Source organism: Procambarus clarkii, chromosome 11 (genome assembly GCF_040958095.1).
Source record: "Procambarus clarkii isolate CNS0578487 chromosome 11, FALCON_Pclarkii_2.0, whole genome shotgun sequence".
NCBI classification, from domain to species: domain Eukaryota; kingdom Metazoa; phylum Arthropoda; class Malacostraca; order Decapoda; family Cambaridae; genus Procambarus; species Procambarus clarkii.
In genome coordinates, this window is record NC_091160.1 from 33,554,774 (window position 1) to 33,576,223 (window position 21,450).

Consider the following 21,450-nt stretch of genomic DNA (forward strand, 5'->3'; position numbering starts at 1 on the left):
CACCCACACACACACACACAAGCGGAACAAGGCGGCCCAAGACACCAAACCACACAAAAATAGGCACAATCACCTAGGGAAGATAATCAACTCTTGGGCGGCTAAAGATCGGCGTAATTAGAAAGTCAGGAGCCAAGATGGCCGCCAGGAGCCCCGTAGATCACCACCAACAAAGCCCGCGCCCCGTCAGGAAATAACAGACAACGATAGCGGATACGGCCATTAAACGATCGATAACATTATTTTTGGTCCTTTCTTATCTCTACCTTGCTTATCCCTGTTTTTTTCCCCTCACTTATCTTAAGCGAACATTCGTGAAAATAATAGCGGACGGCCTTAGGCTAGTTGGTAAGACTGTGGCTTCACCGACGATTTGACCAGGGTTCGAGTCCAGTATAGGGTTTGATGCTTATGTTCGCATGGCAGTAAGTAGGCATCTGTGAGTAAGACTGTTGTGGGTTGCATCCTGCACAAGGTCAGTCCTTCGATGTTATGGGGACCTCAATATGAGCCTAACATATATATATATATATATATATATATATATATATATATATATATATATATATATATATATATATATATATATATATATTTTGACAATTTCAAAAGGACTCCAGGTTGCAATTCTTTTGACCATGTCGTGGCGTAGTGGTCTGGGGCGTGTGTCTGGGAACACACACACACTCACAGGTTCGAATCCTCCCCACGGCCCCTTACGGATCTTCTCACTGATACAGTGACGATAGTGTGTGATTACTCCCGGTATTGTTAATATCTTTATTATCAATATGTTTAAAACAAAGGTCTTCGTTAATTATTTTTATGATATCAAAGAAATTGAAGTTTCAAAGTAAACTGTAAATAGTTTACCAGTTTACATGTCGTTACATTTTTACGGGAGCGTTATCAAAGGCTTTTGTGTAAACTGTGTGTCACACATGTACATAAATAATACATATGCACTTCACACATACACACGCATACACAAAGGCGTCGGCGGCCGAGCGGACAGCACGCTGGACACGTGGTCCTGTGGTCCCGGTTTCAATCCCCTGTGAGAAACGATGGGCCAGAGTTTCTTTCACCCTGAATGCCCCCCCCCCTGTTACCTAGCAGTAAATAGGTACCTGGGAGTTAGTCAGCTGTCACGGGCTGCTTCCTGGGGATGTGCGGAAAAAAAAGTAGTCGTAGAAACAGTTGACTGACAGTTGAGAGGCGGGACCAAAGAGCCAGAGTTCAACCCCCGCAAGCACAACTAGGTGAATACACACACACACACACACACACACACACACACACACACACACACACACACACACACACACACACACACACACACACACACACGTTTCAAAGCGTTATATGACAAAGAGTGCTGGGAAGACGGGACACCACGAGCGTAGCTCTCATCCTGTAACTACACTTAGGTAATTACACTTAGGTAATTACACACACACACACACACACACACACACACACACACACCGACTTACGATCCCAAACCATCAATTTCACGTTTCCTGATGGTGGACCACGCCACTCAACCCCCATGTTATTTTTCCCTCTCTGTTTCCCCCGTACTTTTAGCGAGTTCGCTTGTAATTAAAGCGAACAGTTGCGCTAAAAGTAATGGAAAGAAAATGGGGGAGGGGGGGGGGGAAGGGGGAGTTTTTATGGCGACAGAATAAATAAATATTAGAATTGGGTTATTTTTTAATTTGAAACATTGTTTTGATAAATGATATTTTGGACGAGCAAATTTGATATATTTTTCTCAGTTTTCATTTGTTCTAAATACGAGAGAGAGAGAGAGAGAGTGAGAGAGAGAGAGAGAGAGAGAGAGAGAGAGAGAGAGAGAGAGAGAGAGAGAGAGAGAGAGAGAGAGAGAGAGAGAGAGAGAGAGAGAGAGCATAAGGGTTGCCTTACAGACCAAATTACGTCGTATTATTATTCTTTTACGACCCTAGGCGTTGTGTACTTGCTCCTGAAGGCTGTAAACAAGGACATTCCAGGGCAGTAAACAAAAACATTTCAGAAGAGTCAACAAGCACACCTCAAGGGACACGAAACAAGGACACCTCAAGGGACACGAAACAAGGACACCTCAAGGGACACGAAACAAGGACACCTCAAGGGACACGAAACAAGGACACCTTGAGACAGGAAACACCGTAAACAAACAAATACAACGGAGCAAGGAACAAAAAACATGACATATACATATCTGGGAGTCGAACAAAAACATATGCGTTCCCCGCGTGAAAAAAAAAATCTCTGACGGCCTAAGAGGATATATTTCAATTTCCCCTTCGCTCTGTACATGGATATATATATTTTTTTTGTGTCACACGCTGATGTTTTTGCACATGTTTTAACACATATTTTTTTCAGCACATATTTATATTTTTCGAATACATATAGTTTCTCACATATATCCGAGTACATATGGGTTTTTTTCCCCCATGTATATTTCGGAGCACATATAGTTTCCCATATATTTGGACACACACACACACATATTTTCACACATATTTTCGTGTCTGCCACCGACGTTGTCAATCATCCAGTTCACCACAGTAGTTTCCAGTCACGCATTCACTCATAACTACCCCATTCGACCCTCGCTACAAACTACCAACATGACTGAACTCGACTACAACACTTCCACAACGTGTATAATAGTGTATTAGTTATACAGGATGATGTAAACAGGTGTATCAGGTATTGGTGTAGTGTGGCAAAGCAGACAGAAACAGACACACACAGACTCGAGGCTAGATAGTTGACATTAGTAAGGAATTACTTTCACAAACAGAAACAGACATACACACAGACTCGAGGCTAGATAGCTGACATTAGTAAGGAATTACTTTCACAAACAGAAACAGACACACACACAGACTCGAGGCTAGATAGTTGACATTAGTAAGGAATTACTTTCACAAACAGAAACAGACACACACACAGACTCGAGGCTAGATAGTTGACATTAGTAAGGAATTACTTTCACAAACAGAAACAGACATACACACACAGACTCGAGGCTAGATAGTTGACATTAGTAAGGAATTACTTTCACAAACAGAAACAGACATACACACACAGACTCGAGGCTAGATAGTTGACATTAGTAAGGAATTACTTTCACAAACAGAAACAGACACACACACAGACTCGAGGCTAGATAGTTGACATTAGTAAGGAATTACTTTCACAAACAGAAACAGACACACACAGACAGACTCGAGGCTAGATAGTTGACATTAGTAAGGAATTACTTTCACAAACAGAAACAGACATACACACAGACTCGAGGCTAGATAGTTGACATTAGTAAGGAATTACTTTCACAAACAGAAACAGACACACACACAGACTCGAGGCTAGATAGTTGACATTAGTAAGGAATTACTTTCACAAAGAGAAACAGACATACACAGACAGACTCGAGGCTAGATAGTTGACATTAGTAAGGAATTACTTTCACAGAGAGACGGTATATAAACAAATAAGGTAAATCCTATTGAAGTGAAGATCCTGTTACATGATCCGGGAACTTCACAGACTGATCCTGTTCAGATGCTGCGCCCATCAGACATATAGAACTGGTATTATTATTAATATATCGTAAGTATATTTTGATCTAGCGTGTAATTGTGTCTTTGTAATTCATAGGTCATGCAAGTCATTAGGGTTTCAGCATGGATTTTCAAGTCAAAATTGTAAGTTATATGTGTATTCTGTGTATTTCTTAAAAGTAAATTTTTTTTTTCAGACTTCAATTGTTAATTTCAAGTTGAATTAAATCGCTTTTTTATAATGCTATTAAGAAAAAATCCTCTGTGCTTTTTGTTTTAAATATATTTTTTTGTTATTGCTGATTAAATTTAAAAACTAGTTAAGCTTTAAGTTCTTAAAAAAGCTTTTTGGGAGTTCTTTTGTGTTATTTTTCAATGCGAGAGACTTTTTTGGTGATAAGATTACCTTTTTTTTATTTTTGGAAAGATGATTGGGATTATAACTATTCTGAAACTTAAGCTTTGTTAAGCTCTTCGCACAACCCAGCAAATTACTTCTTAATTGCTAAAAAAGAAAAAAAGTTTGCAATATTCTAGTTGCATTCATTAACAGTATAAAAATAATATTTTTTTAATCAATTTCAAAACGTTGTAGAGATTAAAATCATCAGTTGATCTGAAACAATGTTACTCGCATCAAACGTTTCTCTTCTGTGACGTAATCAAAGCTGAAACGTTTCTCCTCCTGTGTGTCGTAATCAAAGCTGAAACGTTTCTCTTCTGTGTCGTAATCAAAGCTGAAACGTTTCTCCTGTGTGTCGTAATCAAAGCTGAAACGTTTCTCCTGTGTGTCGTAATCAAAGCTGAAACGTTTCTTCTGTGGGTCGTAATCAAAGCTGAAACGTTTCTCCTTTATGTCGTAATCAAAGCTGAAACGTTTCTCCTGTGTGTCGTAATCAAAGCTCAAACGTTTCTCCCGTTATCAGGCAACGTTTTGTGGCCCATCATAAAGGCTATTTGCGACAGCAAAATAACACAGGACTCATTCAAACGTTTGTAGCCCTTCATCGTTCAGTCATCCGGTCGTCAAAGAAAGTTATAATGAAAGCTTCGAAACGTTTGTCGAAAGCCTTTGAATCATCTCGGTATAAAAAAAAAGATAAAAAGGAACATCAGTGACTTGGTTGAAACGTTTTCAACCAGTTCTCCTGTTGCACGCACTTTAGGCAAGCAATATCGTGTTTGCAACGTTTGGAACACAAAGCTAGACACACTTGGAGCGCCACAGACGGCCAAAGAAATTTTAGCGAACGTCCTCTCATTTCATTGTTGGAGTCGCGATGACACGCTAAAAAATGTTCCTCTTATTGTCAATAGTCTTGGTGGAGAACGTATCAAAGAGTTGGTCAGAGAGGAGGAGACATAGAGGAGGAGGAAGAGAAGAAGGAGAAGGAGGAGGAGGAAGAGGAGAAGAAGAAGGAGCAGGTACAGGAAGAGACTTATGTTAAAACGTTGTCACGTAAATACACTATTGAATGTCAGAATAATTTGAACAAAATTCTCCCCAAATTGGACTAGTGGAGTCAGAGATACTGAGATGAAGGGTCATATATATGTAACTTCCTAACCCCCCTATAAGTACAGATAGGTGAGTGCAAACACACACACACTCACACACATACATACACACACACACACACACACACACACACACACACACACACACACACACACACACACACACACACACACACACACACACACACACACACATACATACACACATATAAATCTAGTTGATTAACAGTTGAGAGGCGGGACCAAAGAGCCAAAGCTCAACCCCCGCAAGCACAAATAGGTGAGTACACACACACACACACACACACACACACACACACAAACAAACAAACATACAGCAACCTTTGTAGTCTATATGTCTCATTACTGTGTAATAAGATTGATCAAAGAGCAGGCAAGAACGTCCTTATTCTCTCTGACCACAAAGGCTGTGTGTTTCCCCACACACTCACGCACACTAGGGCGCCTGGTGGCTGAGTGGACAGCACTCAGGGCTCGTAATCCTGGTGGACAGGGGGGTGGGTTCGATCCCCGGCGATGGTGGAAAACAAATGGGCAGAGTTTCTTTCACCTTGATGTCCCTGTTACCTGGCAGTAAATAGGTACCTGGGAGTTAGACAGCTGTCACGAGGTGCTTCCTGGGGGTGTTAAATGATCGTTGATTGATTTCGGGCTTCTCAATCTTCTTAATTAGTTATAATTCGATTGCTTTTATTTCTGTTCCATCCACACCCTTGTTATCTTGAGATGATTTTGGGGCTTTAGTGTCCCCGCGGCCCGGTCCTCGACTAGGCCTCCACCCCCAGGAAGCAGCCCGTGACAGCTGACTAACACCCAGGTACCTATTTTACTGCTAGGTAACAGGGGCATAGGGTGAAAGAAACTCTGCCCATTGTTTCTCGCAGCCGCCTGGGATCGAACCCAGGACCACAGGATCACAAGTCCAGCAAGCTGTCTGCTCGGCCGACCGGCTCCCTATATCTACATAGAATGTAATAGAATACTGTAATACATCTACATAGAATGTGATATGATATACGTTGGTTTTAAAAAGCTAACTTAATTTGACAATATGTAAAATGGAAGCATACTTAAGAAGAAAAGGCAAGACCTTATTTTGACTCAGACTGAGACACTAATGGAGACGATAGACCAACAATATACCACTATATTGGGGGCCTCGTAGCCTGGTGGATAGCGCGCAGGACTCGTAATTCTGTGGCGCGGGTTCGATTCCCGCACCAGGCAGAAACAAATGGGCAAAGTTTCTTTCACCCTGAATGCCCCTGTTACCTAGCAGTAAATAGGTACCTGGGTGTTAGTCAGCTGTCACGGGCTGCTTCCTGGGGGTGGAGGGCTGGTCAAGGACCGGGCCGCGGGGACACTAAAAGCCCCGAAACCAACTCAAGATTACTCAAGATAACCTATAGTCGGCCAAACAGTGAACAGGGGACGGGCAACATAGTTGAAATTGAAAGGCAAGAGTAAGATAACACACCATCAAACCAGAAAGGAAGATATTAAAAAGATAAGGCCGTTCCTGAAAAAAAGTGCAATCAGAAACATAATTTAGAAAATTTAGAAAATTAATTTAGACCTAATTTAGAAAATTAATTTAGATGACTGTATCTAAATTGTACTCTTTAAATATTATAAGAAGCAGGAGACATATTCTCAGTTACCTCTATTGATGGAAGGTTTAAAAACACAGTTTCATAAACCACTGTGAGAATAATATTGAGAACTAATGGCCAATCGAAATCAATACAAAGTTGCACAAAGAGGAATACTGTTGAGGACAACCAGGCAATCTTGCTATAGAGCAGTGCTGGCCACAGGGGGAAACAACAAGGCGATATACAAGGTAATTACCTAAGTGTAATTACCTAAGTGTAGTTACAGGATGAGAGCTACGCTCGTGGTGTCCCGTCTTCCCAGCACTCTTTGTCATATAACGCTTTGAAACTACTGACGGTCTTGGCCTCCACCACCTTCTCACCTAACTTGTTCCAACCGTCTACCACTCTGCGAAAGTGAATTTTCTTATATTTCTTCGGCATCTGTGTTTAGCTAGTTTATATCTATGACCTCTTGTTCTTAAAGTTCCAGCTCCAAGACTGGCCAGGTTACAGCGTTAGTGAACTAATGCTGTAACCTGGCCAGTCTTCTCAGGAACACCTTAGAGCTACTGAGCAGTGTGGCTGTTACAGTAGAGCAAATACAGAAGCAGTTTGACGGTTCAGAGACATCAAAGGCCTTAAGACTGCTACAACAAAGGTTGATGGGATTCTCAGGAAATTTCTTACCGATATGTGTACCCAGTTTTTCACGGGGGAGAAATGGATTGCTTGATATCTGGGAGGTAACTTATTCACACACACACACACACACACACACACACACACACACACACACACACACACACACACACACACACACACACACACACACACACACACACACACTCACACACATACACACACACACACACACACACACACACTCACACACACACACACACACACACACACACACACACACACACACACACACACACACACACTCACACACACACACACACACACGCGCGCGTGTGTGTGTACCTGAACTTAGAGAAGCAAGTCACGAAACAAGGGGCCAGACGACATCAGAACACACAAGACTATTAAAACCATTGATACAAATGGAGTGAAACTATAGGTTTAACATGAAGAGTTTCAGGGTGAACTCAGATGAAACTATGGACCTCATCAAAGTAAGGAAAGTGAGCAAGTGAGGAGACGACCACGAAGACGAGGACTACGACCACATTTCATCGTCTTCACCCTCGACCTCGTTATAAGCGAGAGACGTAACCAAAGAAGGGGGGCGGTAGTTAAGCATCACTCCATCCATAGTTTCAGAAGAAGGTGTCATGAGGTGCTAGACGCCTGAAGAACAATTGGCGACCGGTGACAGGGTACCGAGAGCTAAGTCCCGCCCTTCATGCTCATCCAGGTAAACAGGTGTATCAGGGGGAAAGGAATGAACTAAGCTAACTCTTAAGCAACGTTTAGATAAACAGAAGTGACGGATAGTGAGAGAGAGAGGGAAAGAGAGAGAGAGAGAGAGAGAGAGAGAGAGAGAGAGAGAGAGAGAGAGAGAGAGAGAGAGAGAGAGAGAGAGAGAGAGAGAGAGAGAGAGAGAGAGAGAGACAGACAGCCAGACAGAGAGAGACAGAGACAGACAGAGAGAGACAGACAGAGATAGAGGAAACTGAACCTTACAAAGGGTTCCAAAGGTTCGCGACAGATCCTAGTGGGGAGTCATTCTACTAAATAATTAATCACAACTTACAAAGGACATCAAAGGATAGTTCAGACTTCCATCCATCCCCTCCCTTTCCTCTATCCCCCCCCCCCCTCCCAACCTTCCTGCATCCCTTGCCCCTCCCTTCCTCCCCTTCCTTCTGTCCCTTCCTCCTCCCCCCTTCGTCAAGTGGTTTTTATCCCCTTTGGCTCCATTCTTAAGGCGTTTGAAGACATCCAAAGGGATCTAAAGAATACCACAATTCTTGCTGTCTTGCTGCAATAATTCTTAAGAACAACGATTGGGTATGGGGAAGGGGATTCCCTTAGGGGGGGGGACTCCCTAAAGGGCATTCTCTAAGGGGGGGGATTTTCTAAGGATGATTAGAGAATCTTTGATTAGATTAGAATTAGAATTAGCCATATCCTGTCTTACGGAACTAGTAGGGAAATTAGAGCCTATTATCACCAATATAAAATCAGGTTTCAAAGCTAAGGTCAAATAGTAAGTGAAATGTTCGGCTTCGAGTCCGTAGAGTTTCGCGTCTCCCGGCGCACACTCCACACTACAAGGGTTCCTAAATGTGTTAATAAACAAAACAAAACATTCCCAACGTCGCTAAACCGTTGTACTAAATTGCCCGAACCTAACCTGCCCAAGGACCCACAAATAGAAAGAGGGAGAGATCACCCCCAATTTCTTGAGCCGCGATTAAAAAATTTTCAACACATCAATTTTTTTTGGACAGGTACAAAAAATTATGCCCAAATGCGATGCGTGGTTCAGCAGAACGAGTTGTTCTTAATACCTCTCAAGCAATTCAACAATTCTCCGAGGAGGTAATAATTAAAATAATTAATTAATTACCAGTAGAGGCCCCTTTGCTTACTTGGACCACTCAGCACACACCGATACTGTCTGTCTGTCTGTCTGTCTGTCTGTCTGTCTGTCTGTCTGTCTGTCTGTCATCGAGTTCTTGTTCTCCTCTTTACCTCTTGCGCTGTTACGTATCCTCCTTCTCTCCTCGTCCTCCTGTCTCTCTCCCTCTTCCTCTCTTCTTCCTCCTCCTCCTCCTCCTCTTCTATTTGTAAAAGTATTTTATATTTCCAAATATATTTGGTTACTTCTGTTTTTTTTATTTACTGTTCCTTTCCTCTCTTCATAAGAGAACCTTACCAACATTTTCAATTACATTAAAAACTAAATTAATATATATATGAATAAGAGTAATTGAACTATTGCCATATATAAACCTTTGAAAAGTGTTCCTTTGATGTTTAGCCTCTTTTATACGCGCAATTTTTTTTTTTGTTATATATTTCTATATGATTTTCTTCATTTTTTTTCCTTTGTGGGCTGAATTAATTGGACCCAATTATTAATTAGTCTTCTTGGTAGTTAGTCTTATTCTTTATGGCAGTAATTGGTAGTTCTGAGACCCTGTTTTTTTTATTTTATTAATTGTTTTTGTTATTAATTAATTGGTTACTGTTTTAAGGAGTTTATTACTTTTTTCAATTAATAGATTGCTTTTTAAGTAAGTGATTATTTTTTTAATTAATTGGTTACATTTTCTAGGTACAGTAATGGATTATTTTTAAGCAATTGATAGACTTCTTAATTAATTGATTACCTTTTTAAATGACTGATTACCTTTTAAGTAATAGATTACTTTTTAATTTATTGCTTGCCTTTTTTTTTAGTTGATTTTTAATTAACTGATTATTTTTAAATTATTATCTTTTAAATTGATTATTTTTTAATTGATTATTTTTAATTTAATATATTTTGAATTGATTGTCTTGTCAATTCTTTTTATTTTATTTGATCAAATATATATAACATTTTCAATGGTGTCAGTTGACTATTACATTAATAAATGAACTCATAAAATCTCTCCTTTTTTTTATTTAAAACTTATATTCATAATCTCAGTTTTCATATAGACTTATGCTCATATTCTGTTTTCAAAAAGTTATTAATAGAAAAATAAATACATATTGATTATTAATATATAATATATAATATAATATCGCTTATATACCCCCCCCTCTTCCTGAAAGAGCATAGGTTGGATAACTAATCTGAGAGTCACAGTTCGATCGTGAGAGACCTTAACAACTCAACCATCAGTCATGCCATTTTTGCCTCCTAAATTGCCATGCGTCTGCCATTTTGCCGGGAGAGGGTAAGGTGAGAGGAGGGAGAGAGAGAGAGAGAGAGAGAGAGAGAGAGAGAGAGAGAGAGAGAGAGAGAGAGAGAGAGAGAGAGAGAGAGAGAGAGAGAGAGAGAGAGAGAGAGACAGAGAGAGAGAGAGAGAGAGAGAGAGAGAGAGAGAGACAGACAGACAGACAGACAGACAGACAGACAGACAGACAGACAGACAGACAGAGACTGAGAGAGAGAAAGAGAGAGAGAGAGAGAGAGAGAGAGAGAGAGAGAGAGAGAGAGAGAGAGAGAGAGAGAGAGAGAGAGAGAGAGAGAGAGAGAGAGAGAGACAGAGACAGACAGACAGACAGAGACTGAGAGAGAGAAAGAGAGAGAGAGAGAGAGAGAGAGAGAGAGAGAGAGAGAGAGAGAGAGAGAGAGAGAGAGAGAGAGAGAGAGAGAGAGAGAAAGAGAGAGAGAGAGAGAGAGAGAGAGAGAGAGAGAGAGAGAGAGAGAGAGAGACAGACAGACAGACAGACAGACAGAGACTGAGAGAGAGAAAGAGAGAGAGAGAGAGAGAGAGAGAGAGAGAGAGAGAGAGAGAGAGAGAGAGAGAGAGAGAGAGAGAGACAGACAGACAGACAGACAGACAGACAGACAGACAGACAGACAGACAGACAGACAGAAACAATATCTGTAAACCCTTTTGACACTAATATCTCGAATATCTTTCACTTGAAGACTTCTACCCAAATATGTATCCATTATAAATAACCATTATACATAGCCATTATACATAACCAGTATACATAACAGTTATACATAACCAATATACATAACAGTTATACATAAGCAGTATACATAACCAGCATACATAACCAGTATACATAACCAGTATACATAACAGTTATACATAAGCAGTATAAATAACCAGTATACATAACCAGTATACATAACCAGTATACATAACCAGTATACATAACCAGTATACATAACCAGTATGCATAACCACTATGCATAACCAGTATACATGACCAGTATACATAACCAGTATACATAACCAGTATACATAACCAGTATACATAACCAGTATGCAGCTAATATTATAATATATTAATAACAGACCACATATAACAATAATATTAATAAAAATAATAATAAAAATAAAAAAAAAATAATAATTTTTACAAAAAAATAATTTGCAATTATTTCCTATTTAACACACGTGTCAAATATCACAACCTAGCACACCACAAAACTGGCATATCCGTGCACCGGTTGTATCCGTGCACCGGTTGTATCCGTGCACCGGTTGTATCCGTGCACCGGTTGTATCCGTGCACCGGTTGTATCCGTGCACCGGTTGTATCCGTGCACCGGTTGTATCCGTGCACCAGTTGTATCCGTGCACCAGTTGTATCCGTGCACCAGTTGTATCCGTGCACCGGTTGTATCCGTGCACCAGTTGTATCCGTGCACCGGTTGTATCCGTGCACCGGTTGTATCCGTGCACCGGTTGTATCCGTGCACCAGTTGTATCCGTGCACCAGTTGTATCCGTGCACCAGTTGTATCCGTGCACCGGTTGTATCCGTGCACCGGTTGTATCCGTGCACCAGTTGTATCCGTGCACCGGTTGTATCCGTGCACCGGTTGTATCCGTGCACCAGTTGTATCCGTGCACCGGTTGTATCCGTGCACCAGTTGTATCCGTGCACCGGTTGTATCCGTGCACCGGTTGTATCCGTGCACCAGTTGTATCCGTGCACCGGTTGTATCCGTGCACCGGTTGTATCCGTGCACCAGTTGTATCCGTGCACCGGTTGTATCCGTGCACCGGTTGTATCCGTGCACCAGTTGTATCCGTGCACCGGTTGTATCCGTGCACCAGTTGTATCCGTGCACCAGTTGTATCCGTGCACCAGTTGTATCCGTGCACCAGTTGTATCCGTGCACCGGTTGTATCCGTGCACCAGTTGCAAAGGACTAGGTTATCTTGAGATGATTTCGGGGCTTTTTAAGTGTCCCCGCGGCCCGGTCCTCGACCAGGCCTCCATCCCCTAGGAAGCAGCAGCCCGTGACAGCTGACTAACACCCAGGTACCTGTTTTACTGCTAGGTAACAGGGGGGGGGGGCATAGGGTGAAAGAAACTTTGCCCATTGTTTCTCGCCAGTGCCTGGGATCGAACCACAGGATCACAAGTCCAGCGTGCTGTCCGCTCGGCCGACCGGCTCCCGACTGCTCTGCATTCTGCAACTAGCTATATAGTTAGCTGCAAGACATAAAGAATACTTACCGCTGATTGGTGAGCCTTGTCCACAATCTCGAATATTGTTGTTCTAGATCCTAGACAATTTTCTCTAGATTTATATTCACTCTGTAGCTAAGTTTTTTGGTCCATGAGTTTTTTTTTATATTGTTTGTGTTTTAAAAGAGAAAAAATTTTTGTTATTCTTCTCAGACTGTTTTCTCATCTTTGCCTTAGAGTAGGGAAGATGTTTTGGAAGGAATTGAAGCTTCCTGCTAGATGGGGCCAAGTCAGGGGGCTCTAAATAGGGTGTCACAGCTCTAAATAGGGTGTTAAAGCTCTAAATAGGGTGTCACAGGTCTAAATAGGGTGTCAAAGCTCTAAATAGGGTGTCACAGCTCTAAATAGGGAGTCACAGGTCTAAATAGGGTGTCACAGCTCTAAATAGCGTGTCAAAGCTCTAAATAGGGAGTCACAGGTCTAAATAGGGTGTCACAGCTCTAAATAGGGTGTCAAAGCTCTAAATAGGGAGTCACAGCTTTAAATAGGGAGTCACAGGTCTAAATAGAGTGTCACAGCTCTAAATAGGGTGTCACAGCTCTAAATAGGGTGTCAAAGCTCTAAATAGGGTGTCACAGCTCTAAATAGGGAGTCACAGGTCTAAATAGGGTGTCACAGCTCTAAATAGGGTGTCAAAGCTCTAAATAGCGTGTCAAAGCTCTAAATAGGGAGTCACAGGTCTAAATAGGGTGTCACAGCTCTAAATAGGGTGTCAAAGCTCTAAATAGCGTGTCAAAGCTCTAAATAGGGAGTCACAGCTTTAAATAGGGAGTCACAGTTCTAAATAGCAAGTCAAAGCTCTAAATAGCGAGTCACAACTCTAAATAGCAAGTCACAACTCTAAATAGCGAGTCACAGCTCTAAATAGCGAGTCACAGCTCTAAGTAGCAAGTCACAACTCTAAATAGCAAGTCACAACTCTAAATAGCGAGTCACAGCTCTAAATAGCGAGTCACAGCTCTAAATAGCGAGTCACAGCTCTAAATAGCGAGTCACAGCTCTAAATAGCGAGTCACAGCTCTAAATAGCGAGTCACAGCTCTAAATAGCGAGTCACAGCTCTAAATAGCGAGTCACAGCTCTAAATAGCGAGTCACAACTCTAAATAGCAAGTCACAACTCTAAATAGCGAGTCACAGCTCTAAATAGCGAGTCACAGCTCTAAATAGCGAGTCACAGCTCTAAATAGCGAGTCACAGCTCTAAATAGCGAGTCACAGCTCTAAATAGCGAGTCACAGCTCTAAATAGCGAGTCACAGCTCTAAATAGCGAGTCACAGCTCTAAATAAAGAGCCGTCAACCTACAGAAACACCTCCACGACCTTTTCCAAAAGTCAAACAAAAAATTTTGAAATTGGGAAGTTGAAATAATAATCCTTTTTCTGGACTTCTAAGATGGAAAATAATCGTGAAAATACCACCTGCTTCCCCGGGACACAACAGAAGAATTGTGTGGCACTGTGCAATAAAAGTAGGGGGGGGTCCTCACTGGCTCTATATAGCAGCCAAAATTCCCATTCGCACGAATATCTGTTAAAAACTATGCGCCCAGGTGCCGGTCGCTCCCCCCCATTCCAGCATTCCAAGGATTCCAGGCATATTAATATAAAAGTAATATGTGAGGGGGGGAAGAGGGGGCGGGAATAGGGGGCGGGAATAGGGGGGGGGCTGCAATGTTTTCCAGATATTCTTTCACGAGGATAGATATGTGTTATCTATGTTATGTGGAGTTTGGGTGAGGGGAATATTGCTAGTTTTATCTGTTTGGGGGGAGGGGGGGGATTGGGGGGATGGGGGGGTTTAGGTGTCAATGATGTCGTAACGACAGCTTAGGTCATTAGACTCGTATCTTAACCTTACAACTCTGGTTGGCTCTGAGGTCAACAGGGGGAAAATAATGAAATTTTATTATTTTTCTGCTTATAATTCCAATAATTTCAATAATAGTAATTATTCCTGCTAATACAACTTGCAATCGTAGGTATACACACACAGAAGAGCTGTATAACATGTTGGCAAAAGTTAGAACATGGTATGCAGCACCGGCTTGGGATCCACACCTTGTGAAGCCCAAATTTGGGGGGAAAAGTACAAAAGTTTTGCAACAAGTCTGGTGCCAGAGCTAAGAGGGTTGAGCTACAAGGACAGGCTAATATGGGACTTTATCTCACAACGTTAGAGGGTAGAAGGAATAGAGGGGAGTCACTATCACCACCACCATCACTATCACCACCATCAACCTCACCATCACAGCTACCACAATCACCACATTTTCAGTCACCACAACATTGATTGTTCTTTATTCATAATTTGCATTTGTTCATATTTGTTCATATTTCCAAACATTCCAGTGTTTTTTCTAACTCATTTAGTCAATAAAGTCGCCATTAATATTTAAATATTTTTAATTTTGTAAACACTTACATCAAAAACTCATTAAAACAAATAATAAAACAAACGTATTATTATTTTCAATTCAGTTCAGTCCGTCAAAACAAAAATTTTGGCGCGAAACTGCTCATCAATACCTCTTGAGACATCTTCAAACCCCCGAAGACATCTCTGAGAGAAGGGCAGGACACACACACTTACTTTCATTAAGATGACTATGCGACCCCCGATCAAGATGTCTACGCCTCGATTAGGGACTTTTTCCCGCCATCAAAGAGTGTACGAACCCTTTGATTCGAGGAACAAGTATTAGCTAAGTACATGAAATAGTCTCTTTGATGCTGCATAGAGGCAAAGGGAGAGGCGAAGAGTGCCAAAGGAGATCAAAAAACTACTTTGGAAACTGATTACGGTTTGATCATTGCTTTCATTGACATGGTAGATGTAAATTGGTTTTCGAAACATGTTGGGCACGGGGGGCTCACAGAAAATTGTGTTTGGGTTTTGAGTGTGTGTGTCTGTGTGTGTGTTTTTTTTAGAGTATATGTGAATGTGCGTTGGTTTTTATCTATTGTGTGATGAGTGGGTGTTCTAATTGAAACAAAATTAGACAATTTTGTTTTTTTCAGTGTGTTTTGTAAATGTGTGTGTGTGGGTGTGTGTGTGTGTGTGTGTGTGTGTGTGTGTGTGTGTGTGTGTGTGTGTGGGTGTGTGTGTGTGTGTGTGTGTGTGTGTGTGTGTGTGTGTGTGTGTGTGTGTGGGTGTGTGTGTGTGTGTGTGTGTGTGTGTGTGTGTGTGTGTGTGTGTGTGTGTGTGTGTGTACTCACCTAGTTGTACTCACCTAGTTGTGTTTGCGGGGGTTGAGCTCTGGCTCTTTGGTCCCGCCTCTCAACCGTCAATCAACAGGTGTACAGATTCCTGAGCCTATCGGGCTCTGTCATATCTACACTTGAAACTGTGTATGGAGTGAGCCTCCACCACATCACCCCCTAATGCATTCCATTTGTCAACCACTCTGACACTGTTACAGCTACACCTGCCTGTCTCTCCAGCTTATGTACCAGCCTCTTATGCGGTACTGTGTCAAAGGCTTTCCGACAATCCAAGAAAATGCAGTCCGCCCAGCCCTCTCTTTCTTGCTTAATCTGTGTCACCTGATCGTAGAATTTTATCAAGCCTGTAAGGCAAGATTTACCCTCCCTGAATCCATGTTGGCGATTTGTCACGAAGTCCCTTCTCTCCAGATGTGTTACCAGGTTTTTTCTCACGATCTTCTCCATCACCTTGCATGGCATGGTGTGTGTGTGTGTGTGTGTGTGTGTGTGTGTGTGCGTGCGTGTGTGTACTCACCTAGTTGTACTCACCTAGTTGTGCTTGCGGGGGTTGAGCTCTGGCTCTTTGGTCCCGCCTTTCAACTCTCAGTCAACTGGTGTACAGATTCCTGAGCCTATTGGGCTCTATCATATCTACATTTGAAACTGTGTATGGAGTCAGCCTCCACCACATCACTGCCTAATGCATTCCATCCTTTAACTACTCTGACACTGAAAAAGTTCCTTCTAACGTCCCTGTGGCTCATGTGGGTACTCAGTTTCCACCTGTGTCCCCTTGTTCGTGTACCACCCGTGTTAAACAGTTTATGTTTATCTACCCTGTCAATTCCTCTGAGAATTTTGTAGGTAGTTATCATGTCTCCCCTTATTCTGCAAACGTAGTCCCGATATACAAGAAAGGGGATAGACAGGAGGCACTGAACTACAGGCCGGTGTCCCTAACCTTCATACCATGCAAGCTGATGGAGAACATTGTGCGAAGAAAACTAGTGGAACATCTGGAGCGAAAGAACTTTGTAACACAGCATCAACATAGGTTCAGGGATGGCAGGTCCTGCCTCACAGGGTTACTTGAATTCTACGACCAGGCAACAGAAATAAGGCAAGAAAGAGAAGGGTGGGCAGACTGCATATTTTTGGATTGTCAGAAAGCCTTTGATACAGTACCACACAAGAGGCTAGTGAAAAAGCTGGAGATGCAGGCTGGAGTGAAAGGGAAGGTACTCCGGGGGATAGAGGAGTACCTAAGCAGCGGAACGAGGGGGTCATAGATGGCACCTTTGCACGTAAAGGAGCTACAAAGACGTGAGAAAGAACTTTTACGGTATTGGAACTGTCGGTTAGATGTAACGGTTAGATGCAGGAGTCGTTGAAGCTAAGTCGATTCAAAGTTTTAAATGTAAATGTGATAAAAGCGAGAGAAAAAGAGTCACTGCATTAATCTAAGAACTTTCGGAAGGCGGGGCCCAGGAGCCTCGCTCGACCGCTGTAAGCGAATCTAGGTGGGAACACACACACGCACACACACACAGAGGCTGACTCCATACACAGTTTCAAGTGTAGATATAATAGAGCCCAATAGGCTCAGGAACCTGTACACCTGTTGATTGACAGTTGAGAGGCGGGACCAAAGAGCCAGAGCTCAACCCCCGCGAGCACAAATAGGTGAGTACACACACACACACACACACACACACACACACACACACACACAGCGCGTCTCCTGAAGCCCACATAAAGAGAATAACGTCTGCGGCATATGCGAGGCTGGCTAACATCAGAACGGCGTTCAGGAACCTGTGTAAGGAATCATTCAGAATCTTGTACACCACATATGTAAGACCAATCCTGGAGTATGCGGCCCCAGCATGGAGCCCGTACCTTGTCAAGCACAAGACGAAGCTGGAAAAAGTCCAAAGGTATGCTACTAGACTAGTCCCAGAACTAAGAGGCATGAGTTATGAGGAAAGGCTGCGGGAAATGCACCTCACGACACTGGAAGACAGAAGAGTAAGGGGGGACATGATCACAACCTACAAAATCCTCAGGGGAATCGACCGGGTAAACAAGGATGAACTTTTCAACACTGGTGGGACGCGAACAAGGGGACACAGGTGGAAGCTGAGTACCCAAATGAGCCACAGAGACGTTAGAAAGAACTTTTTCAGTGTCAGAGTAGTTAGCAAATGGAATGCATTAGGAAGTGATGTGGTGGAGGCTGACTCCATTCACAGTTTCAAATGTAGATATGATAGAGCCCAATAGGCTCAGGAATCTGTACACCAGTTGATTGACGGTTGAGAGGCGGGACCAATGAGCCAGAGCTCAACCCCCGCAAGCACAATTAGGTGAGTACAATTAGGTGAGTACACACACACACACACACACACACACACACACACACACACACACACACACACACACACACACACACACACACACACACGCCAACAATCACAGCTCGATGTACCCCTGACTCCAATAAACACACAAAAAAATCTACATATCACCACCCAAAGAGCCCGAGCACCCGTCACACCACTCGACTGACAAGAACCGGACACAAGAGCTAAACCCCAACCCCTTACACAGACCCCACTATACACAAGTACAAACACATCCCTTCTTCCATATATCAACCATCTCCTCTCTCTCTCTCCTCCTCTCTCCCTTTGTTTCTCTAAATTCTTCTTCTGATCAGTCATTTGCAGTAATTAATCCTTTCTTTCAAGTGAGGTTGTCAAAGGCCGGCTTACGAGTGGGCGGGAAGACGACAAAAAGACTTGCCATCAAAGTCAGTCTTAGAGACAGAGCCGTTGACAGTTCGTCTCATTTCATCCGGATTTGTTTCCGGGGCTTCCGGCTGTTGGCCATCCGGATAACCGGCAGGTGTTCTGGAGACGTCGGTTGGGGAGAGGCGGATAGGGACATCGGTTATGGGGGCGATTCGGTTACGGTTATGGCGGGAAGAAGTAATGATATCGTGCGGCTGGCAGGTGCAAGAGGGTGGGGGGCGGGCGGCCTGCCCCGCGCGCGCTCACAAAGAGGATGAGGCAATTGGGCCCTAAAGACAGATTACCATAAGGACTACAAAGGCTGGCGGCGCGTTTGAAGTCGCTCCTACAGGACATAGTCAAAGTGTACGATGCTTTTCCAAAGGGTTCACTCCGTTTGACGCGGTCCACAGACCCTTGTCCGCCCGCCTCTTCTTCGCGGGGATTTATCATGTCATTTCGCTTTCTCTCTGCTTATTTGAGGGTGAAATTGGACACAAGGAGAGCGCTTGCAGTCTGTAGCGTGTCCCGCTAACTGTGGGGTCGTTAAACACTTGGTGATTACCGGTCAAAATCAGCAGTTTTCCTAGCGGAGGAGTCGACTGGAGGGATCAGAGAAGCATCACAGTCGCACTCAACTCTTTTATCAACGGCATTAACACCAACTGAAAACCTTTCTGCCTTGTGATGTCCGTTACCCCCCTTTTTTCAAATTTTTTTGAATCTCGAGCATAAAAAGCTTCAATTCCTTGCTGCCTTTGAACGCGTTTAATCTGATAGGACTAAACAGGCTTTGATGGGCTTACCTGCCAGCCACTTCATGACAGTTTTTAAACCATCGGCTATTTTGAGCCCCTAAGGCGTCAGTGTCGTTTTACCTGCTAGCTTTTTCCCCCCCGCCAGTGTAGGCTCCGCCCATTGATGCGCCACCCCGCTCCCTATTGGCTGCTCCGTAACGGCCGCGACGGTGATTGGTCAGGCCGCGGCTCCCTGCGCCAATCGCCATGCCGCTTAATTTCTAAATAATGATGGGACGGCGCTCGTGATTGGTCCGCGGCGCTTAGAGCTCCAGTCTATCGGTAGCAATTTGAATTTATTTGTCAATAATAGAAATTGTGAAAGGTTTATAGCGGTGCTTTCATGTCCCATGATAGCGACAGCGTTTGATATTTTGACTGAGAGGGGGGCAGAGAGGGGGGGGGGGGGGGGCGCAGGGGGGCGCAGGGGGGGCTTTTGTTACGTTCGTCTGTCTGTCTGTCTCTCGCTTCTCTTGATGTTCTTGATGTAATTGTTGCAATTAATGACGAAGTTGTCAATATGACTTTTAGTGTATTATTAATTCACGTTTGTTTTTAAATTTTCAAGTCGTGGTTGAGTGATTGTCAGTGATTCATCCTTTGATGTTTGTCATTAGTTGGTGATTGTGGTGGTTGCAATGACCCCAGGGAGTCGTTTAGGTGATTGTGGTGGTGGTTGCAATGACCCCAGGGAGTCGTTTAGGTGATTGTTTGCTAGTGTTTGGTGATTGTTGCAAGGTTATGGCGATTGCAGGGTGGTATAATTAAAACTGGGGGAGATCTCGTGATTGTAAGTGTAGGGGGAGGGGGGGGTAGGTGATGGAGACTGGGTATCATCGTGTATTGTGGTGATTGATTGTGGTGGTGATTGATGGTGGTGATTGATGGTGTGGTGGTTACCTCTACAGGTGACCTAGTTAACGAGGGTGTCTTGCCCAATTAGCACCATCCTTCGGTGATTGTTGGCACCACACGTGGCCAGTGATTGTGATCTTCTCTCCCACTCCCAAAGAATTGTTGACAGATTTGACTGAACACTGAACATTGTGTTAGAGAATTGACCTTTCAGTTTGAACTTTTTTTTCAGATGCGTAAAGCTACGTTCTTCCTTCCTCTGAACGTCGTGTTTAAGCTGAACTTGTTCAGCGTTTTAAATAAAAAAAAACTTACGTTTACATGGCGCTTTTGAACTTTTGATCTTCGTAACGATTGTGCATGTTTTTACTTTGTGATTTTAATTTCTTTTCTTTGCTCTCTCACTGCTTATTCCTCTCTCTCTCTCTCTCTCTCTCTCTCACCCTTTTCCATTTCCATTCCTGAATTATCGGCCCTTTTCTCTAGTTCTTCTCCTTCCATTTCCTCCAATCATTACTTTCCCTCCAATCACTACTCCCTGAATCGTCACCTGTTGTAATCATCACCCAATCAATCATCACCCTCCCTCCCCCCCCCCCCCTCCCACCACATCAACAATTTTCAACCTTCGCCAAAGGAAAATATGCAATTTTCCCCCAGTTTTTTTTTCTGGATCTTTGGAGCATACAACTGTGAAACTGTTTGTGTGTGTGTGTGTGTGTGTGTGTGTGTGTGTGTGTGTGTGTGTGTGTGTGTGTGTGTGTGTGTGTGTGTGCGTGTGTGTGTGTGTGTGTGTGTGCGTGTGTGTGTGTGTGTGCGTGTGCTGTTTGGCAAGTTCCACTACTTTGATATTTGGCCGACCGGAAGTGCTTTCATCTTTGACAGGGAAGAGCTGTTCTGATCTTGTGTTAAAAGGAAAATTGCTTTTGTTTCTGTTTTATTCTCTCTCTCTCTCTCT

The 21,450-nt window shown here is 43.1% G+C and overlaps 1 protein-coding gene across 1 annotated transcript in view; it reads left to right on the top strand.

The window, feature by feature from the left end:
* The first annotated feature begins 3,704 nt into the window (after positions 1-3,704).
* Positions 3,705-21,450, top strand: part of LOC138363652 (uncharacterized) — a 22,947-nt gene continuing 5,201 nt past the window's right edge. The window contains exons 1-2 of the mRNA XM_069323026.1: positions 3,705-3,725; positions 4,899-5,006. Of these exons, the coding sequence (XP_069179127.1) occupies positions 3,705-3,725; positions 4,899-5,006 (129 nt within the window). The remainder of the gene's footprint in view (positions 3,726-4,898; positions 5,007-21,450) is intronic.